Consider the following 17967-nt stretch of genomic DNA (forward strand, 5'->3'; position numbering starts at 1 on the left):
ATTCTTTTAGTGTTAGTATTGGCCCTCTTTGAAAGAAGTTTGGACACCCTGCCCTAAAGTCATACACGTGTAGCGCTGTAGCGTGTGTGTGTGTGTGTGTGTGTGTGCTTTTATTTGAAAACCAGGCGAACAGGAAAAGATTCCTCATAGGTGCGGATGCAAAGATGGCGGAAGAGGAGAGCCAGTTTGAAGAATTTGAGCAATAGACTTTTTAAGAGATAGACATACGCTTCTTCCAGAGACACTTCAGGTGTGTTACCCGAGAGGTACGCCTCGCTGGGAACAACCAGGTACGAGAACCGGAGCGCACTTTTGCTCTGATTTGGGTGTTTTGTTGAGGAACTAGCATCCGGCTAACCGTTTTGAATGGAGCCTGATGCTACTTAGCTTAGCACAGCGTCCTTGCTGATCTCAGTGAAGTTGTGGTGGTTTTGCTGCAGTAAAACAGGAAAACTAGCTCTGCCCTCACGTTTCCCGGGCACCACACCCTCTGTGAAACGTGTCTGTCGACGTTTTTAGTTCGTTTAGAGGAACAAGCTTAAACTTCATGTAAACTTGGTTTGTTGACTTAAACATCTCCACTTGGATGGAGAACAAACAGCTAGTTTATCTAATTGAGTTGTTTACATTGCCTCTGATTTGTTGACATCTTCTGCCCATGCCATTACTGCAGCTCATGTGTGCATCAGTATTAAATCAGTAATAATTAATGCATTGCTTGCTGCCTTTCTTTCCAGGTTAACCATCATATTCTTGCCTTGTCTGGTCTGGATGTGCTCGACGCTCTGGATGTGATTGATAGAAATTTATGATAGAGGGATCTACTCACTACAGGTTTTGCCCACAGGACCGTAAGTGTCACATCTTTCACTTTTATTTATTTATTATTTATTTATTACACCTGACTGTGACAAGGCTGAGTTTGAATAGTGAATTATCAACAAGTAATAATTGCCATAAGAATCACCTAATTAAAAAAAAAAAGGTTTGGACATGTGTGTAATAATCAACTAAGCTTACAACATATATATATTATTATTATTCTTATTTTTATTATTATTATTATTATTATACAAGTGTACAGATCAGTCTCGCTAGAGCAAGGTGACAGCCACCAGAGCAATTTTTCTTAAATATGAAGGTGGCGGGTAGATTTCAGACACAAGATATTTTATATTATATTTATTAATATTATTATATTATATTATATTTATATATATATATATAGGATTTATTATTGTGTGTCTGCTGTATTTGATCATTTATCACTGACGGGTAGAAGTTTTAAAATGTTAATTTCCGATCCTGTGTGTAACTATAACTGTTTTAACTGAGCAGAGCTGTCAGAGCCTCACAGGAGCTGTTGAATAAAGTAACATGTCAAGGCATATCTTGGAAGTTTTCTGACACCACGGACAGGGAGCTCCATTATTATTTGAACTTTTAAGAAAAGGTGGAAGAAAGAAGCAGTCCATGAGGAAAATACTTTGAACAGTTGAGACTACTGGCACAGAGGCTGGCTTAGGAAATGTTCAGGACTAAAGCTCGTTACTGCTGTAACAGGCGCACATTGTGCAAACGTGCAAAGTTTCTCATTTCCAGAGCAGGGTTTAAAGACGGTGGGGTGTGAATGGTAAAGGAAAGCATAACTAATTAAGAGGTTTTGTGTTCAGACAACAGAAGCTGAAATACTTACGTATATATTTCAGCTAAATTATAATGTAGTCCTGTATTATATTAATGTTTGGGATGGAGCGAGGGCGATGAGGTATAGTTACTTGCAGTACGAGAGCATTACACCTCAGGAAAATGTCATCGAGTTTGACTGTTTCGCTTCAGAGGTGACAAACTTCAAAGTCTGTGAAATTGCTTAATGCTGTTTGGATTTTGAAACAGGGATTGGCCTCCAGGTGTTCTATCCTCACCTAACCTGTTCATCAGGGAAAGTTGGACTCTGAATATTTAATCACTTGTTTTTTTTTTCTCCTCTCTCTAACAAGCCACTCTGTGCCATCTGTTTAGATGCCCAGTTAGTTAATTATTCAAGACATCAACAGAAATCATGTCGGGATAGCCGTGCTTGATTGCTCTCATTTTTGCTGCCGCCATATGTTTGGTGTCTGGCTCGTTTCTTGTCATTAGATGCGAAAACATCGAGAGGCACGTAAAAGATTTCCTAATGTATCATCAGTATGGAGGTATGTTTTATGTTTGAAGCTGTTCAGACTTCTAATAGTTGTTGATGGGCGCGTTGTTGCTGTCCAGTTGAGCACAGGTGTGTTTGAATTAATCTGTATATTATGTCGAGTTAATCTACGTAAAGTGTGTGTCTGCGTCTGTGCCGGGAGACACCTGTCCCCGATGATTACTGTTTACAGCTTTTATATGCTGAAAAAACATGAATATTGCAGCCTTCTTTTGAATACTAATGTTTGAAAGTACAATCTTAATAAGTGAGCGTAACACTTCCTATCATGTAGTGTAACATGATCAATGCCTGCCAGTCAGAAATGGCGATATGAGGTTTGTCACATGTAAAACATACTGTGTGGTTTGATTAATCTCTGAAGCGCGTATGAGGACATTGTGTTCGCTGGGCACTGCAGTATGTAATGTTTTTATATTTATATTTATACGACCAGTAGATGGCAGCAGTACACTTTCTTTTATTTTTTTTAGGTAGTTGGGCATCTTTGCGGCACCTTGCAGAAGGTCAATACAAAGCATGAAACTGAAGTTTGAGACAGTAAATCAGTCGTGCTTTCTTGCTCCAGTGTCTCTTGATGTTTGCCAGTACACAATGCTGAATATTTCCTCCACCTCCACCTGACCTCACCTTGTTTTTCTCTCTTCCAGAATCAAACCTAAGTCGTTGTGGGTTTCGAGGATCGTCACATATTGGAGTTCCTTACAGCACTCAGGTACTGCCCCTCCTCACACCAACAAACTAAACGGCATGTCTTGTATGTAAAGTGTAAAGCGTCCCCTCCCTGTGTGTTCCTATATATTTTGAGTATTCACTGCTGTGGTTTCATGTTTTCTCTCTTTTCTAATCCTTCTAAAAATATTTGGATTTGAAGCCACTTCAATCATCCTACCAAGCCGTCACATCAGGGGGTCTGGACCATTCCCAGCTTTATTAGACTCATTTCAGCAGCTGTAATATTACTTCTCTATCCCCATGGAGACATTTTTAATGTAATGGCATTGCCATCCTGAGTTAGCTCTCCAAAAAAAGTCTATTTCGCTGTCTGTCTGGCCTTCTTATTGCTTTTAAATCACTTCCTTTTCTCCAGATGCTGCTGTAATCTCTTGTTCTTTTGTCTTTCCAATACCGTCATATGAATATTATCTCATTTATACTCCCATCAGGGTCCAGGTGTACTCCATCCGTATGACAGTGGCCATGTAGCCATGACCTACACTGGGCTGTGCTCGCTGCTAATTCTGGGAGACGACCTGAGCCGGGTTAACAAACAGGCCTGTCTGGCTGGTCTCAGAGCACTGCAGCTGGAAGACGGCAGGTCAGCACACACACGCACACATCTGGGCTTTGAACTAAGGATATTAGAATTTTAAACTTTGATACAATGAAAGTATTAAAAAAACATACATACAAAAAAACTCACAAAATATGATGATAAAACCACTGAACCAGTTTCAGTGTTTCCCACAGAACAACTGAATCTCATGAACTATTCTTTGGTCATCTTGCTTTTCCTTCTCTTTTCCCCACACACATATACACCTACACTTCTTACTGCACGTATGCCTGCTGTGCTGTGTCTGCGTTACACGTTCAACATTGTACCGGATAACGTTCTGCGTGCCTCTGCATTAGTGTGGTGTGATTGTCAGTAGACTAAATGGGAGAGCGATGCGGAGATTGTCAGCTAAGTTAATCGATCGAAGATGGCGGTATTCTAGCAGCTGCCATAATGTGAACCGACATGAACTCTGAAATTCAGAATATAGACACGCTGCTAATCTTCTGCTGTTTGCATAACTCTCTTTTGTTTGTGGCTTTCTTTCTGTGCCTGTTTGTCATCTTCCTTCCAGTTTCTACGCAGTCCCAGAAGGAAGCGAAAATGATATACGGTTTATCTACTGCGCAGCCAGTATCTGTTACATGCTGGACGACTGGTCAGGCATGGACATCCAGAAAGCCATTGAGTACATCAGAGGAAGTTTGGTGAGTAGATGTTAAAATGTAGACTGGATGCGTTAGGCGGTGGGGAGAATATGAAGTTTTGCTGCATGCCTAATGAATGAAAACAATGATCGCTATATTCCAGGCTAACAGGACCGTCTGCGTCTGCACCATTCAAAGCAGTGCCTCTACACTTGAATGGAGAGAATAGGCCACCCACCTTCAGTAGGTGGCACTCTGCCTAGAAATACTTCATCTATAATAAATGGGGGTGGGAGGGGTGGAGGGATTGAGCGGTGCATTGTAGTCTTAAAGCTGTAGCAGAGATTTTTTTTCCACCCTACCAGCAGGAAGACGACATGTTCCAAGTTTATGATGTGGCACTTGAGTGATATTTTTGTAAGATTGTTGACTGATGTTTAACTCAACCCATACTTTAGCCTCAGTGTATGTTTTTCCATCACATGTGGGTAAGATGCATCAAAAACCCGGTCTGTGTGAGGTATTGTCTCTTGTACAACTCAAAGGTTCCCAGAGCTGAGGGATAGACGGTCGCATTCATTTAAAAAACTTAAGCTTATTTTAAGTTTGACATTTAACACAGGAGTGTTTTATTACAGTTTCTTTATGGTGCGCAGGGTGTGTATGGCTCTCTATTTCTCCTTCACACACTCGAGAGAGAGGGAAAGCTGTTAATTAGTTAACAGATAACTGTGAATCATGTCTAAAAAGTATATTTATCCACTGGCCACATGCTGGTGGGTGGATTCCAAAAATGTCTTTGGCAGTGCAAGTTAGTTGTTGGTGAATGTAAGTATACAGAAAGCACCGGATGATAGTTGGTTTTGTGTGGAAGAGCTCTGGAACAGTAGACAAGTTTACCAGCCACACTGCCGGTTCACATTCACATTTCCTGTGGCGCCAGGTGTCCATTTACCAACCTTATTGTTACAGTCTGATCAGAGCAGACACATAAGCAGACAAGGACTCAGCCCTGTTTTTCCCAAGTGACAGCCATCTGTTGCTGCACTGCTCGCGATTCTCATCAAATTGCTCCAAAACTTAATACGGTTGTACCGAAACAAAAGCTGAACTTTTGCCATTTTCCTTTTCTTCCCGTGAGCAGAAATAACCAGGTGTCCATGTGTAGTCTCAAAACATGAGAGCACGCTCATTTGTAGCTGCTCTGTTCCACTGAAAAAGTTAGTTGGTTCATAAAGGCTTTTTTTCGTTGTTATTAAATGAAAAATTGATACTCAAAGTTTTAGAAAACTGTCTAAAAGATAACACTTATGTGTGATGTACATACTGTAGCTCGATAACTAATAAAAATTAGATTGGACTTAGACTTTATATATTTAAAGAAGTGCTTTTCTCTGCTCCTCAGGGCACAAAGCTCTCAGTGAATGTTCTTGTATCCATCACGAGATATTAAACTTTGATTGCAACACAGCAAAATACAAGAAAGAAGGAAGAATGTATTAAAAAAATATATAGAAGTTAGCAAGTCCGTCGATGATGCATTCAGTCATGACTTGATCAGTACGTGGGAAACCTCGAGACTCATTTTGAGAATGACACATCACAGCCTGTAAAGTCAGTTAAACAGCTGGTTTGTGTTTGTTTGTGGTGACATCTTTACATTCACTCACTGTGTTTTTAAAAGATGCTTTCAGTATGAATATTCATGTAATAAATGTATGCCGTTCAGCCCCTTCTGACTCTTCCATTAGCCTTTCTCGCTGGATGAAGTATTGTTTGTAATTGAACGGCGTGTTCTTTGTTCTCTACACAGTCGTACGACAACGGGTTTGGCCAGGGAGCTGGGCGAGAGTCACATGGTGAGTATGATCATCTCCTGATGGTTTAAACTCGGATATAAGAAATGTGAGAGGTGTGTGTGTGTGGCGGTAAAGATATACACGCTTGGCAGCCCAGATTTAAAAAGTCTGATTTATGAATATCATTTTAAAGTCAAAAGGTTAATATCAGATAAAATCTTGTTGGCGTTATCGTTGGCGGTGTGGTTGTAGAAGGCATGAAGTGGCTGACGGGAGTAACTGGTTTAAAAGATTAGCCATTAAAATCTCTGTGGATACACTGTCCTCATTAATCCCCCACTCAGTTAAATTAAACCTTATTATTCCGACACAAAAGCTTCCTCCCACACACACACACACACACATTTCAAAGCTCTACTTGGAACATAACCACAGTTATCTTTATGACACGGTATAGGTTGCATTTCTTCCTAACTTCACGACAGACTTTGAATGGATGAATTAAAACAGCTTGAAGGGGCAGATCCTGGTAATTCTTGGTAGTTTCCCTCCTTGTGATAAATTCATCGTCTGTGATTACAGGCTTCATTGAGACTTGGCTCTCTTCTGCAAGCCAGCCAGCTCTCTGTCTGAGGGCTGATTACACATCAGCAGAGATATACACTAGATGCCCATTACCCATCCACCCTTGAAGTGTGTGTGTTTGTTCAGCGCCAAGACCTCCCACACTGTGTGCAAAGACTCTGACACTGTTTTTTGTAGATAATTGAGCTTGAGCCCCCGTGTAGTTTCATACGTGAAACATTGAGTTACAGAAGCTGTGTGCCCGGTGAAAGAAATGAACTTTCTCTCTGTTTATATATTCAGTGTGGTTGGCTTTTTATCTCTCTGTTTCCTCACTGTGTTTGCTTCTTCTTTAGGCTATGTAGTCGTCTTGTCTGAAGACAGAGTGCTTATTTCTATATTGAATACTAAAAACATCCCAATTGTTGGTCTCCATAAATAATGTACTGTGGCCCATGAAGAAAAATACTTGTGTTCAAGTTTGAATAATATGTATCATGATAGAAAAGCGTGTCAAAAAGCTGCTATTTAATTCAAATGTATTTAAATTTTGTCTTTCCACAACCTGCTGTGTGGTTTTGTTTTTTTCACCACAATTGTGTTTGATACAGATCCATATTTATATTTATCCCCTCTGATTCTCCTGTGCCTCCAGCAGATAGCGAGCTAGATGTAGCTGATTGGAGGCGAGTGTAACAAGTCGGCAGATTTACACCCATGACCCGCACACTTCACCCCCGCCTCGTCTTTTGTCTTTTTCTCTCGCCCTCACATATGAAAACACAGATAAGAAGCCGATGATGGTGGTAATGGTCAGGGCTGAGTTAAAGGCACAGTGATAACAGAAGCAGCTGACGGTTTGGTTGTAGAAGTTGATGGATAGCTGCTGCTTGTGGCTTCACTGATAACAGCCTGTCATCAATGGACACTCGTGGATGGATGACTGTATCTGTAAAGACGCTCTGCTTTCAGTCCCTGCCTGGTGCATCTTTTTCACCAGCCTGTATTTCTGTATATTCATGCGTAACATAAGCTCGCTCCACGTTGTGTTAACGTCTAAGAAAAGGTGGAAAGCGAGAGTAGCAGCATGCTAATTAAACCTTTGGCAACAAAAAGGCTCACATGCAGACACACCCTCTGTTTTGACTGCGGTGCCCTGTAATCATCTAGTTGACATAAAACATGTTGGGGTGAACCACTGCACTGTCAGAAATCAGTCTCCTTTTTAATTGGGTTAATTTGTCCTCCAAATTGTTGATACCGACTGTATATGTGTCACAAACCTGCTCGTCCGTGTGTCCAGGTGGCTGGACGTACTGCGCAATAGCCTCCCTGTGTCTGATGGGGCGACTGGAGGAGGCACTGAGTCAACGGGAGCTGGACAGGATCCGGCGCTGGTGTATCATGAGACAGCAGAACGGTTTCCACGGGCGGCCCAACAAACCTGTAGACACATGCTACTCCTTTTGGGTTGGAGCTACACTAGAGGTACAGACTGGTGTAACAGACATACACACTCCTGCATGCATTAACATGTTGGGTGCATATAAGTGTTTTACCTCAGATTCTCTGCAGTAATTTGGGGTAATGGGGTAAGAGGAAAGAGGCCCAGTGTGCACTAACATGGGGAATTTTTTAAATAGCACTGTGAATACTCGCACTTGTCTTAACAGCTGACTTAATCCCCTGTACTCACACACACACACACAAGCCAAAAAACTTGCGAGCTCAGCTGCAAACAGCCAAGAGTAATGAGCCAAGAAAGCACACACAGGCAACTACAATACAAGAAAACTGAATTTCTGGGTCAAAAGTGAGCCACAGGGACAAATGTGTACACTCAGATAAAATATTTGTATATGGCAAAGGTGCAGTATGGGAAATGTTAGGTGTTGATGTTTTCTCTTACAGCTGCATCTGTAAGAAGATGAATAATATGCAATAAAAAGGTTGCATTGACCTACCTTTGGAAATAAATGCAATAATATGTGCATTATCTAACTCCCACAAACAAAACATGCCCAGAAAATATATTTTAAACTGTAAAAAAAAAAAAAACAACAACAACTTTTACAACTCTGCTATCTCTCTCTTGTCCCAGCTGTTAGAAGTTTTCCAGTATACGAACTTCGACAAGAACAGGAGCTTCATCCTTTCCACGCAGGATCGGCTGGTGGGAGGATTTGCCAAGTGGCCCGACAGCCATCCAGGTAAATGATTTGACTTTTAGAGGTGGCTATTACGGGAACATCTTGCGTTCACAGTCATCAGATAGAGTGCAAATGAAAGAAACACGACCAGAAAACCAATTATAGAGTACTGCCATGGTTGTTTATATGGGTCTGGTGTCGTTTTTTTAATCTGTAAGGTGATTTCCGTCAACGTGACACAAATCCCATGCACCTTTTTTTTTCATGCGGTGGGGTTGAAAGGCGTGTTTAATGTCCATGTGGTCGAAACAAATATCAAACATATCATCACTGTTTATTTTTCGGTAGCTTTAATGACCTCAAAGACAAAAAGATGGCAGAATTAAGCGGTTTCACTTCCGTTTTTTTTTCTCTTTTAGTTTCTACCCTGCCCCTCCACAGGTGCAGAGAGGTCAGGGTGGAGTTGTGGTTGGCAGTTTTTACTTGAGATCAATGGAAAAGCTCCTGTAACCCTAAGCCTCAATGGCGCACATGCTTATGTGTGTGTTCGTGCACCGTTCCTGCTCGCCCTTGTAATGTGTAATTGATGAGGCGATTGTTCGTAGGTAGCCTGAGGCCACAGGAGATCGAGCTCCTCACGTTACGGGAACAAGGCAGGGAAGATGGGCTCTAAGAAACAATGAAGCAGAACAGATGCTGTATTGACAAAGCCTCTTAAATATAATTGAACAAAAGAGAGTTTTAAGGAAATGAAAGGGACTCTTTCGTCGTCAGAGTACTGATAGCATTGGACTTTTAATAGTGCAGCCATGCACAGCTACTCATGCCCAGGGACTGGTCTGAGAAGATAGGTAGGTAACAATGACATGGAACAAAAGAAGGTGCTCGGTTTGTCCAGCAGAACTGGACCAAAACGTGCTTTCAACATTTGACACAATCTGGTTCTGTCCACAGTTCCTCTTCGGGAAAGAGTTCAGCATCAGTTTCCATGTTAGGAACAGTCTGTAATCTGTAGAGACAGCCTCAAGTCTCAATAAAAACGTTTGTTGTCACGAACCCCAGAAACAGATCCACAGCGCTTTTCATTGTCTGACTTCATGACTGTAAAATTGGCTGCTGAATGGGACCACACATGAAAATATCATACTTATTAGCTGTTGCCAATGCACAACGTGTTCCTCCGACTGTTTTTGTTTGAAAGAATCCCTGCCTGCTGAACAGCACGGCCGGAGCTCTTTGCTTGACAGGATTGGCCCGAACAGCCCAAAACAACATGGAGGAAAGCCTGGTCCTTCTCTGCCTTTGTAACCACATCAACAAATAACTAAAATGTGTAATCTGATTCTCATGATTAGTGAAATCATCTAACAAAAGTGGATTTCTTGTGATCACGAGTGGCAAAGCTACCGGATAGTGATACATGTTTGAGGATTCATTGTTTTGCCGTTCAGCTGTTCACATCTTTACTGTCTCAGTTCACACTTCTGCTGCTCTCATCCCCTTGTCTTTGGCCGCAGCAGAAACTCTCTAAAAATGCTCAGCACTGACAAGTTTAGTGACTAGCTGATGAACGTTGTGGAGCATTTGGCAGCCAAAGAGTCAGTTATTGCCTCAGGAGGTGGTAGAGACCAAAAACGGAGCCAAAGAAGAATCAATGTTGGACTGCAAACGATCCTGAGTACACTAGCCCATCACTGTTTATCTAAACCTCCACCATGGGAATGATTGACACTGTTATTCCGACAATGATGCATGCTTTAAGATGTAGCATTCTGATCAACATCATAAGATAAATGGTGTAAGTGCCGCTGGGCGATAAGTCAGTATTATCATGTAGTGACTATAAGTGGCATGATATTGTGGTGATATAAATCTAAATTCAAACCATGGTCTTCTTTTACAGCCTTGAGTCTGAGTCCCTATGACTCCTGATTGATGCAGCTAATGGTGCTTTGATTGATCCTGGTGTCTCTGTCCATTCATCTGTCATTTCATTATAATTCAATTACCACTCCATTTACTGGCTTGTGCAGCTTTTACTCTGGTCCCAGGGGAGGGACGGGGTCATGAGGCCAGCCTGTGTGCATTATGTATGTCCGCTTAAAGGAATAGTACAACAAAAAACAATGCTTATGCATAATGTTAAGGTTCAGAAGGTTCTATGGGGAATTAAGTTATTGTTTTATTAATTTGATAATGTAGAGGGAAGTTACAAACACAATCATCATCTCATGTCTGATCAGGTCTACAGAACTGTCAAACGCAGGTGCTTCTGCTGTGATGCATACTACCATCTCTGACCTAGTTTCTCCCCTTTCACCTCCTTTGTCTCACTCTTTTCACCCCTCACTGTGCTCCCCATTTCTCCCCCTCCGCTCCTTTTCTCTCCATCAGACCCTCTCCATGCCTACTTAGGACTGTGTGGTCTGTCTCTGATCGGGGAGCCCAATCTAAGGAAGGTCCACGCAGCTCTTAACATCACCCAGAGAGCCTTTCAGCACCTCCAGCAGCTGCAGCAGACATGGAGGGACAGCACCGGCAGCTGCAGCAGACAGCATTGACAGCAGGACGATCCACCGCTCTGTCTCTGAACAGGTTCAGTAACAGTAGTCAGTCAAATGGACTTGTGCCCTGTGTCTTTAAGACGCTTGGCCCCTAATCTGAAGAGAGGCCTCCTCATATCAGAGTTAGGAAGGTTTTTTTTTTTTTTTTTTAAGACTCCAGTTGCACAATAGTAACTTCGGAGGAGCTCATTTTAAGTCCATCTAAAGTGACTTTTCTGCTAAGCAATATGCCACACTTTTTTTTTTGCTGCCTTTTTATTAGTCACAGTAGTAAATAACAATGTGCTTTGTGGTTTGCGGGAGTAAAATTATGTGCCAGAAATTCACATTTGAATCGGTTGAAGACTTGAAGAAATTTTGATGCCTCAATTTTGCAAACTTTGCAAATTATGTTTTGGAAGCTTCCTGCACCTTTAGCCTCATCGTCATTGGTCAACAACATCATCTGCTGTAAACCTTCTTAGCCAACCAGGAACACTCCTCACTCTCTTCACGTGGGCATAAGAAACCTCCTCAAAATAAATATTCTTAATCTGAGAAGGAACCCCGAGGAGGGCTTCGGGAACTTCAAAATTGTGTCTTTTAAACGGTTCTGGAGTAACTGGCTTCAGTCGTCGCTGAAAGTCTTTGAATGAGCTGGTCTAATTTTAGATTAACATCCCTGCATTCACGGACAAACACTATTCTTCCTGTGCAGTATTTCTTACCCTTCTAACATCTCCACCCCTGTGTTGCTCTCGAACCTCTCCAAACCCTCGGGCTCTCAAGTCCCAAAGGTGATACCAGCCTGGCAGGTAAACTCTCCTGTGTTTCTCGGCTCCCTTCAGTTTCACCACTGCGGGCTTTGTTCAGCGATCAAGAGAGATTTTAAATGATAATAGAACTGCTGGGGTGAAGTTCATGGGGAAGTCAGCCAACAAACGCCCTACAAGGCATGTGTATGACTGATTATCCAGAAAGGAGTTCAGTTTTCTTGAGGCTAAAAACAGATAAAGCCTCTTAAGGGAATTTGGTATGAAGAGGGGAAAATCCATTCTCTCTAGTAGATGTCAGTTTTAGCAACAGATTCCGTCCCGGCATCCCCCGACTCCTTAACCCTGAACCGATCTGAGGTACCTGCCTTCACCAGTTTCCATACTCCCTGCAAGGCACAGGCCAGCCTGAAATCAATAGGAGAAAGATGAGACGGTGGCATCATAACTTGGGGAAATGTATTCCTTTTGAACAGAGCTGGGGTTTGACTTTTTAGTACAGAGAGGACGCAGGGCAAAAACGAAGAACAATGCACATGAGCAGACTGTGCCACAGAGCCAGATTACAGAAACAATGTCCTAAAATGTTGACTTCCACCAACACTATGAGCACCATCTATTGTTTGCAATAGACAGCTCATGTCAGCCCATATAAACAACCTCCCAGCCTTCTTCCCTTTGTGCTAAGCACAAGAAATTTGAGATTTATGGCCCAAACATGGTGATACACGGGCACTAAAATTCTGAATTAAGCTCAACCTGTTCCTCTTTCCTTCCCATCACATCAATGCTCTTGATTCCCAGCAAGCTACATATCCTCCTGTCGAAGCCACGCCCTTTCATTATAAGACCGCTTGTCACATCAAAACACCCGCTCCCCGACGAGCGAGGAAGACACAATATCACAGCAGGGTCAGATACACAGTGGCCTGCGTGTCTGCCACATGTTACCTGCGGGAGTCTACTGTGCGTAGACTAGATATAAAAATAATACGGCCTCTGTGGTTTGTCCTTCCGCCGCCTAAAATGAAGCTGTACCTGGCCCTCATCTCCGTTCCCGCCAAGTTGCCCTCGTTTTCCGACTTAGAAAGCAGAGCAGGCAGACAGACAGAGGAAAGGAGAGGAGGAGAGGTGAATGAATAAATAAATCATTTTCCATCTATTATTAAACGTAAACTGTCGGAGGCTCCTCTCTGAACCCCAAACAACCCTCCACCCCCCCAGTGTTATATAGCCTTGCTTTGGTGCAAAAACTATTTCTTTTTAGCCAACTGTGTCCTCTATTGTTACTGTATTGTACTGTTTTATGTTCCTGTTTTGCCTAAGACGAGAAGCTTTGCTACCTGTACTCTTGCTGATCTTGTCGACTTTTCTTTTGCCATTTTTATTGTTTTCTTTTACATTTTGTTAATTAGCAGAAAATAGTTTTTAATTATTTCACCTCTAAGAAAGTTCAGATATGACTTTTATTGTCGCTGCTGAATTGAGCCTCGGACACAAATCCTGTGATAATTCATCATATATATATATATATATCATATTTAAACTTAGTTCTGAAAAGTTAATCTAAGTGTGAAAGATGCACTGAAAGAAAAGGTCGCCCACACGTCCTCTGAAGTGACTTTTACTACTTACACAACCTCCGTCAGCTGGGTTTTTGTCCTTACCGCAAACAGGCCAAGTCACGAAGCAAAACTACTCACTCAAACTTGACTGAAATGTGCCTCTATGTTGCATTGTCTCGGGTCACTGCTCTCTGAATGCTATCTACATGTACAACATGCTTAAATTGGGCTTAGCTTGGCTGTTTCTATCAAGAAAGGCAGTGAATATAAGTGTCCTCTTGAGGGGATGGAGGAAAGGTGTATCCCAAATCCTTGTAAACATTCAGGAACGCCTACTTTGTAAACGATTTGTCCTCCTCCCTTCTTTGTACAGTTCATTTATCCAATCATGCATAAGCTTGACTGGCAGAGGTCATTTTTACCAGTGTTGGGCTCTGTCACTTCACGTCTGGTCGATTATGCATTCATTGAGACAGAACCCAGAAATGCTTACTCCACTTTTAAAAGGATGAAAGATTGGATGGATGGATCTGCCACTTACTGCAGATGAAAGGCTGCATCTCAGTTGTTATTACATTGCGTCTTTTTTTTGCTACATCACGCTGCAGTCGATGTCGTCAGTCCCACAGCATGAAAACATGGGACGATGGCGTCACGCTTCTAGGACCGCTGCAGTAAAAGCTGTTTGGACTGTCCAGACATGTCAGAATCTTGTGAAATGCGGCCAAAATACCACAAATGGCCAATCTTGATCCCTTGATTATCAAAAATATACATAATGTAATGATAAATAAATGTAATGGAATTTATTTTTTCTATGCTTTGTAGAAATATTGAGTGTAGATAAATATGTAAATGTCTATAAATATGTGACTTCTATTGTGCAAGTGCTCAAGATGATTAAAAAAAATGTTTACAGCTACATCAGAGACAGTTAAGGGAATTGGATATGCAAATGTTGGTATGTGATGTATTATAGTACTTCAGCTTTGAATTTGAGGACAGTAATGTTGGTTCTAGCTTGGCGGTGCATATTGTATTTATGTTGAATAAAAACACGTACTAACTTTTACAATGTGTTCTGGTCTGAGTGTGTGTGTTTGTGTGTGATTTACGTATTTTGGACACAAGGTCTCAGGATCGATTTTTAGTTTGAAGCCTAAAACTCGAAGCCTGTGGGGCCGTTTTATCCACATAGGTGCATGAATGTGCGCTAAAAAAAATGTCATAGCAGTGCACCAAGTTTGTTATGTCTTGTGCAAAGTTGACATTTTGTCCTGAAGAGGGTGCTAAGAGAGGGTTTACCACTGAGGATTCACAAATGTTCTCAGTTGGTCCAAAGCAAACCCGTCCGTTAGTTTTTTAGCTGAATCTTGTTACAAGTCGTCTTAAAAGTAGCCTAAGCAGGAAAGGTCATTGAGTCACCAAATACATTAAAGGCTTTGGACGTTTCGAAGTGGGATTGCATCAGGGTACTTGTGCACAGTCAGTGTATTACCGACAGTAGAGTGCAGTCAGCGCGCTCCCAGTTTAGAGAAACTGACAGAAGCAGAGCTTTGCACAGCTGTGGACGCAGGTCAGCAGAAAGCAGCTGTTTTAGCCACGATTTAAAAAAAATAAATAAATAAATAAAAAAGCCCCAATAGTCAGAAAGTTGCAAGATCAGACTTCAGTTAGCCTTATGTGTAGTAATACAGGTGGTCGGTGCAGATAATTATATCTTTTGGCATCTGTATTTTTTATTACAATCCGTCAGGATAAGTACCTCATACAACCCCACTTCAACTATTTCTTTAAGGTTTATCACCCAGGGACAATAAGAATCCACAGAAAAATTTGAAAAAAAATCAAACCATTAGTTTTTGTGTTTCTTGTCATGAACCAAAGTGGTGGTCAAGGAGAAATACCGGTCTGATGGTGTTGCTAAACAAAAATCATTCAAGAAAACCAAAAATAAAAGACAAAAACAGAGCTGCTAACAGCGAATATATAATCGTTTGAAGACAATCAGATCATGATGAAAACATATTGAATGCAGAAAGATAAAATATCCTCAATATTTGGTTGACCCATAACCGAATCAATATTGGTCTCTGTTACTGCTCCCTTTGGACTATCTCTTCATTTTCTGCTCCTGTTATGGGATTTATCCATCTTGAGTGTTGAGTGCCACTTCTAGTCAGAAATCTGTCTCTAAAATGTCTGTCCTTGGTCAAACAGGGCACTAGTGTGCATCCTTTAGGAAAAAGATCACTCGTTTGGGTGTTTGTGGGATCACCTCCAGCAGCTGAGTTTCTGTATAAAAGACTAACTCATTTCCTTTCACAGCAGGCTCTGTGTGGTTGGGTGAGTCAGAACTCTGATCTATTTTTATCCGCTCAGCATTTTTCCTAATTTGCTTTTCATTTTTTCTGCAACGTGGATGAGTTGCTCTTTAGAATAACCATCTGATGGTCATGTTTTTTTTTCTGTTCTTTGCTAGGTCAGTGACTAAGGCACAATTAAAAGCATTGGGGAGGGGGAGGGGAGTTTCACTGGATACAGGACCACACATGCGAGCACATATATAGAGTCCCACCTGGGAGCTGCATAGCACAGTCACAGACTTCACTGCTGGCACTGATAAAGTAATTTGATCCAGACAAATGTGGCCTAGTTGCACTTAGATATCCAATCTGGATGTAGAGGGTATTAAAAATTTAAACAGCATCTCACATATTGTTGTTTTCAGTTGATTTGAATTTAGAAAGCTTATTTAGAAATGTATTTTCTTCCCCTGTGAATACAGCCCAACCCAGATTAAATTGTCTGGAGATGCTCCCTTGACAGCCAGCTGCAGCTGTAGTTTGGGTGTGGTTAAGGTCCCCAGTTCAAGTGACATCTTATACCTGTGTGGCACCAGACTTCGCGATGAGACATGTAACCCTATATTGCCACAAAATAGGAGAGGAGTGGAAGAAAGTTTGATTGATGATGTATTGCAGGAAAAACTTCAATAACTTCACTGTCAAGTTTCTTTATTTGTCAGGCACATGCAATCCCAGGGAACAGAGGACTTGTTGTTTCCGTGCTGCTGTTTTGATGTTTGTCGAGCGGAGCTGTTGCTACCACACATGTATACAAATCAAGTGTGTTTACCGCTTTGCATCATGCGATGTGAATGACTCCTTTCTGATGATCTACAGGCCCTTGGGTCAACTTATGTGTGCTGCTTACGCAACAGCTGCTGTCTCTGTAGTTATTTAACTTGAATCAATTCTACTTAGTAAAACACACTAATCAATGCCTTCTATTGATTATTCAGTCAAGTAGAGGGCACTGCAGCTCTGTGGCTTTTTTATGGGCCAGTCAAGTGTCATCTCCACAGATATTATACATGAGCACCGAGCTCATCTATTCCCCAAGAGTCTATTGAAATTGTCATGAAAGGCTGGATGCTGTAGATCTTACCATGAACTTTACAAGGCGGCTCCTGCAGGCTTCATAAATTGTGAACTTGCCTTTTATGAATGCTTAATATGTCATTAATACTTAAAACACTTATACGTTTATTGTTCATGTAGTTTGATACAAACATTCATGATCCCCAGATGATGACTCCTCATGACTTTAGTGACCCCTTGACCCCGATCTCAATCAGTGAACTGTTGGTTGGATTCTCATGAAACTTGGTGCACACATGCATGTTCCCCTCAGCCTGATTTATAACTTTGGTCATCCCATGGTTTTCCATCGATGTCATCATTAGATCAAACTTTAGATGTGTCCAATATTTGGTTTGAGTCTAAAAATACCTATATCAGCCTTAGCTGTACTTTGTGTAAAGTCTGCAAAAATGCTAAGCCAAGAGTGTTGTTTGATGTTGTTATTTTATCTTCAAGCTTCAAGATTTTCCATCTCAACATGGAGATGACAGCCTTTCCACTGCATGTAAACAGTGATTCTCTCAGTGCTGGTCAGTTAGGAGATGAGATATTAGTTTTGTCGTCAGGGCAGTCTGCCCGTTTGTCCCACACCACATGCTCAATGGGGTGGAATATGTCTGCGTGAAGCCGTGAGGCCATCTGGTGACGTGGAACAAGTGGCATTGTCGGAAAAATGAAAAACACCAAGTTAATCCGGCGTCAGTCGCCTCACATCCCGGTTCATGCGTGAAACAAGTCTCTTATTTGTATCTGTCAAACACGTGAGGCATTAAGGGGCTTCTCCTCCTCCTCCTCAAAATACCCCCCATGAAGGACAGACAACAAAACCACCAAGAGACCACAGAGCTGTGGTCACATATTTGGGTCGTACAGATCTGAAATCAGCCCATATAAAGCAACATATGCACACATGAGCGCGCTGCCAGCCGTGCGTAAAAGCCCGAGTTGACTGACTGAATGCAACACAAACAGATTAAAAAACCCCCAACCCTCAACCCTGTAATCTTCAGATTTGA

General features: G+C 41.7%; 1 protein-coding gene across 1 annotated transcript in view; it reads left to right on the forward strand.

Annotated features, from left to right (window-relative positions):
* The window catches only part of pggt1b (protein geranylgeranyltransferase type I, beta subunit), a 15710-nt gene extending 1112 nt beyond the window's left edge, over positions 1–14598 (forward strand). The window contains exons 3-9 of the mRNA XM_019259926.2: positions 2857–2921; positions 3373–3524; positions 4060–4192; positions 5946–5991; positions 7799–7983; positions 8597–8705; positions 11040–14598. Of these exons, the coding sequence (XP_019115471.1) occupies positions 2857–2921; positions 3373–3524; positions 4060–4192; positions 5946–5991; positions 7799–7983; positions 8597–8705; positions 11040–11206 (857 nt within the window). The 3' untranslated portion in view covers positions 11207–14598. The remainder of the gene's footprint in view (positions 1–2856; positions 2922–3372; positions 3525–4059; positions 4193–5945; positions 5992–7798; positions 7984–8596; positions 8706–11039) is intronic.
* Positions 14599–17967: the final 3369 nt, after the last annotated feature.

The sequence above is a fragment of the Larimichthys crocea genome, chromosome III (genome assembly GCF_000972845.2).
Source record: "Larimichthys crocea isolate SSNF chromosome III, L_crocea_2.0, whole genome shotgun sequence".
NCBI classification, from domain to species: domain Eukaryota; kingdom Metazoa; phylum Chordata; class Actinopteri; family Sciaenidae; genus Larimichthys; species Larimichthys crocea.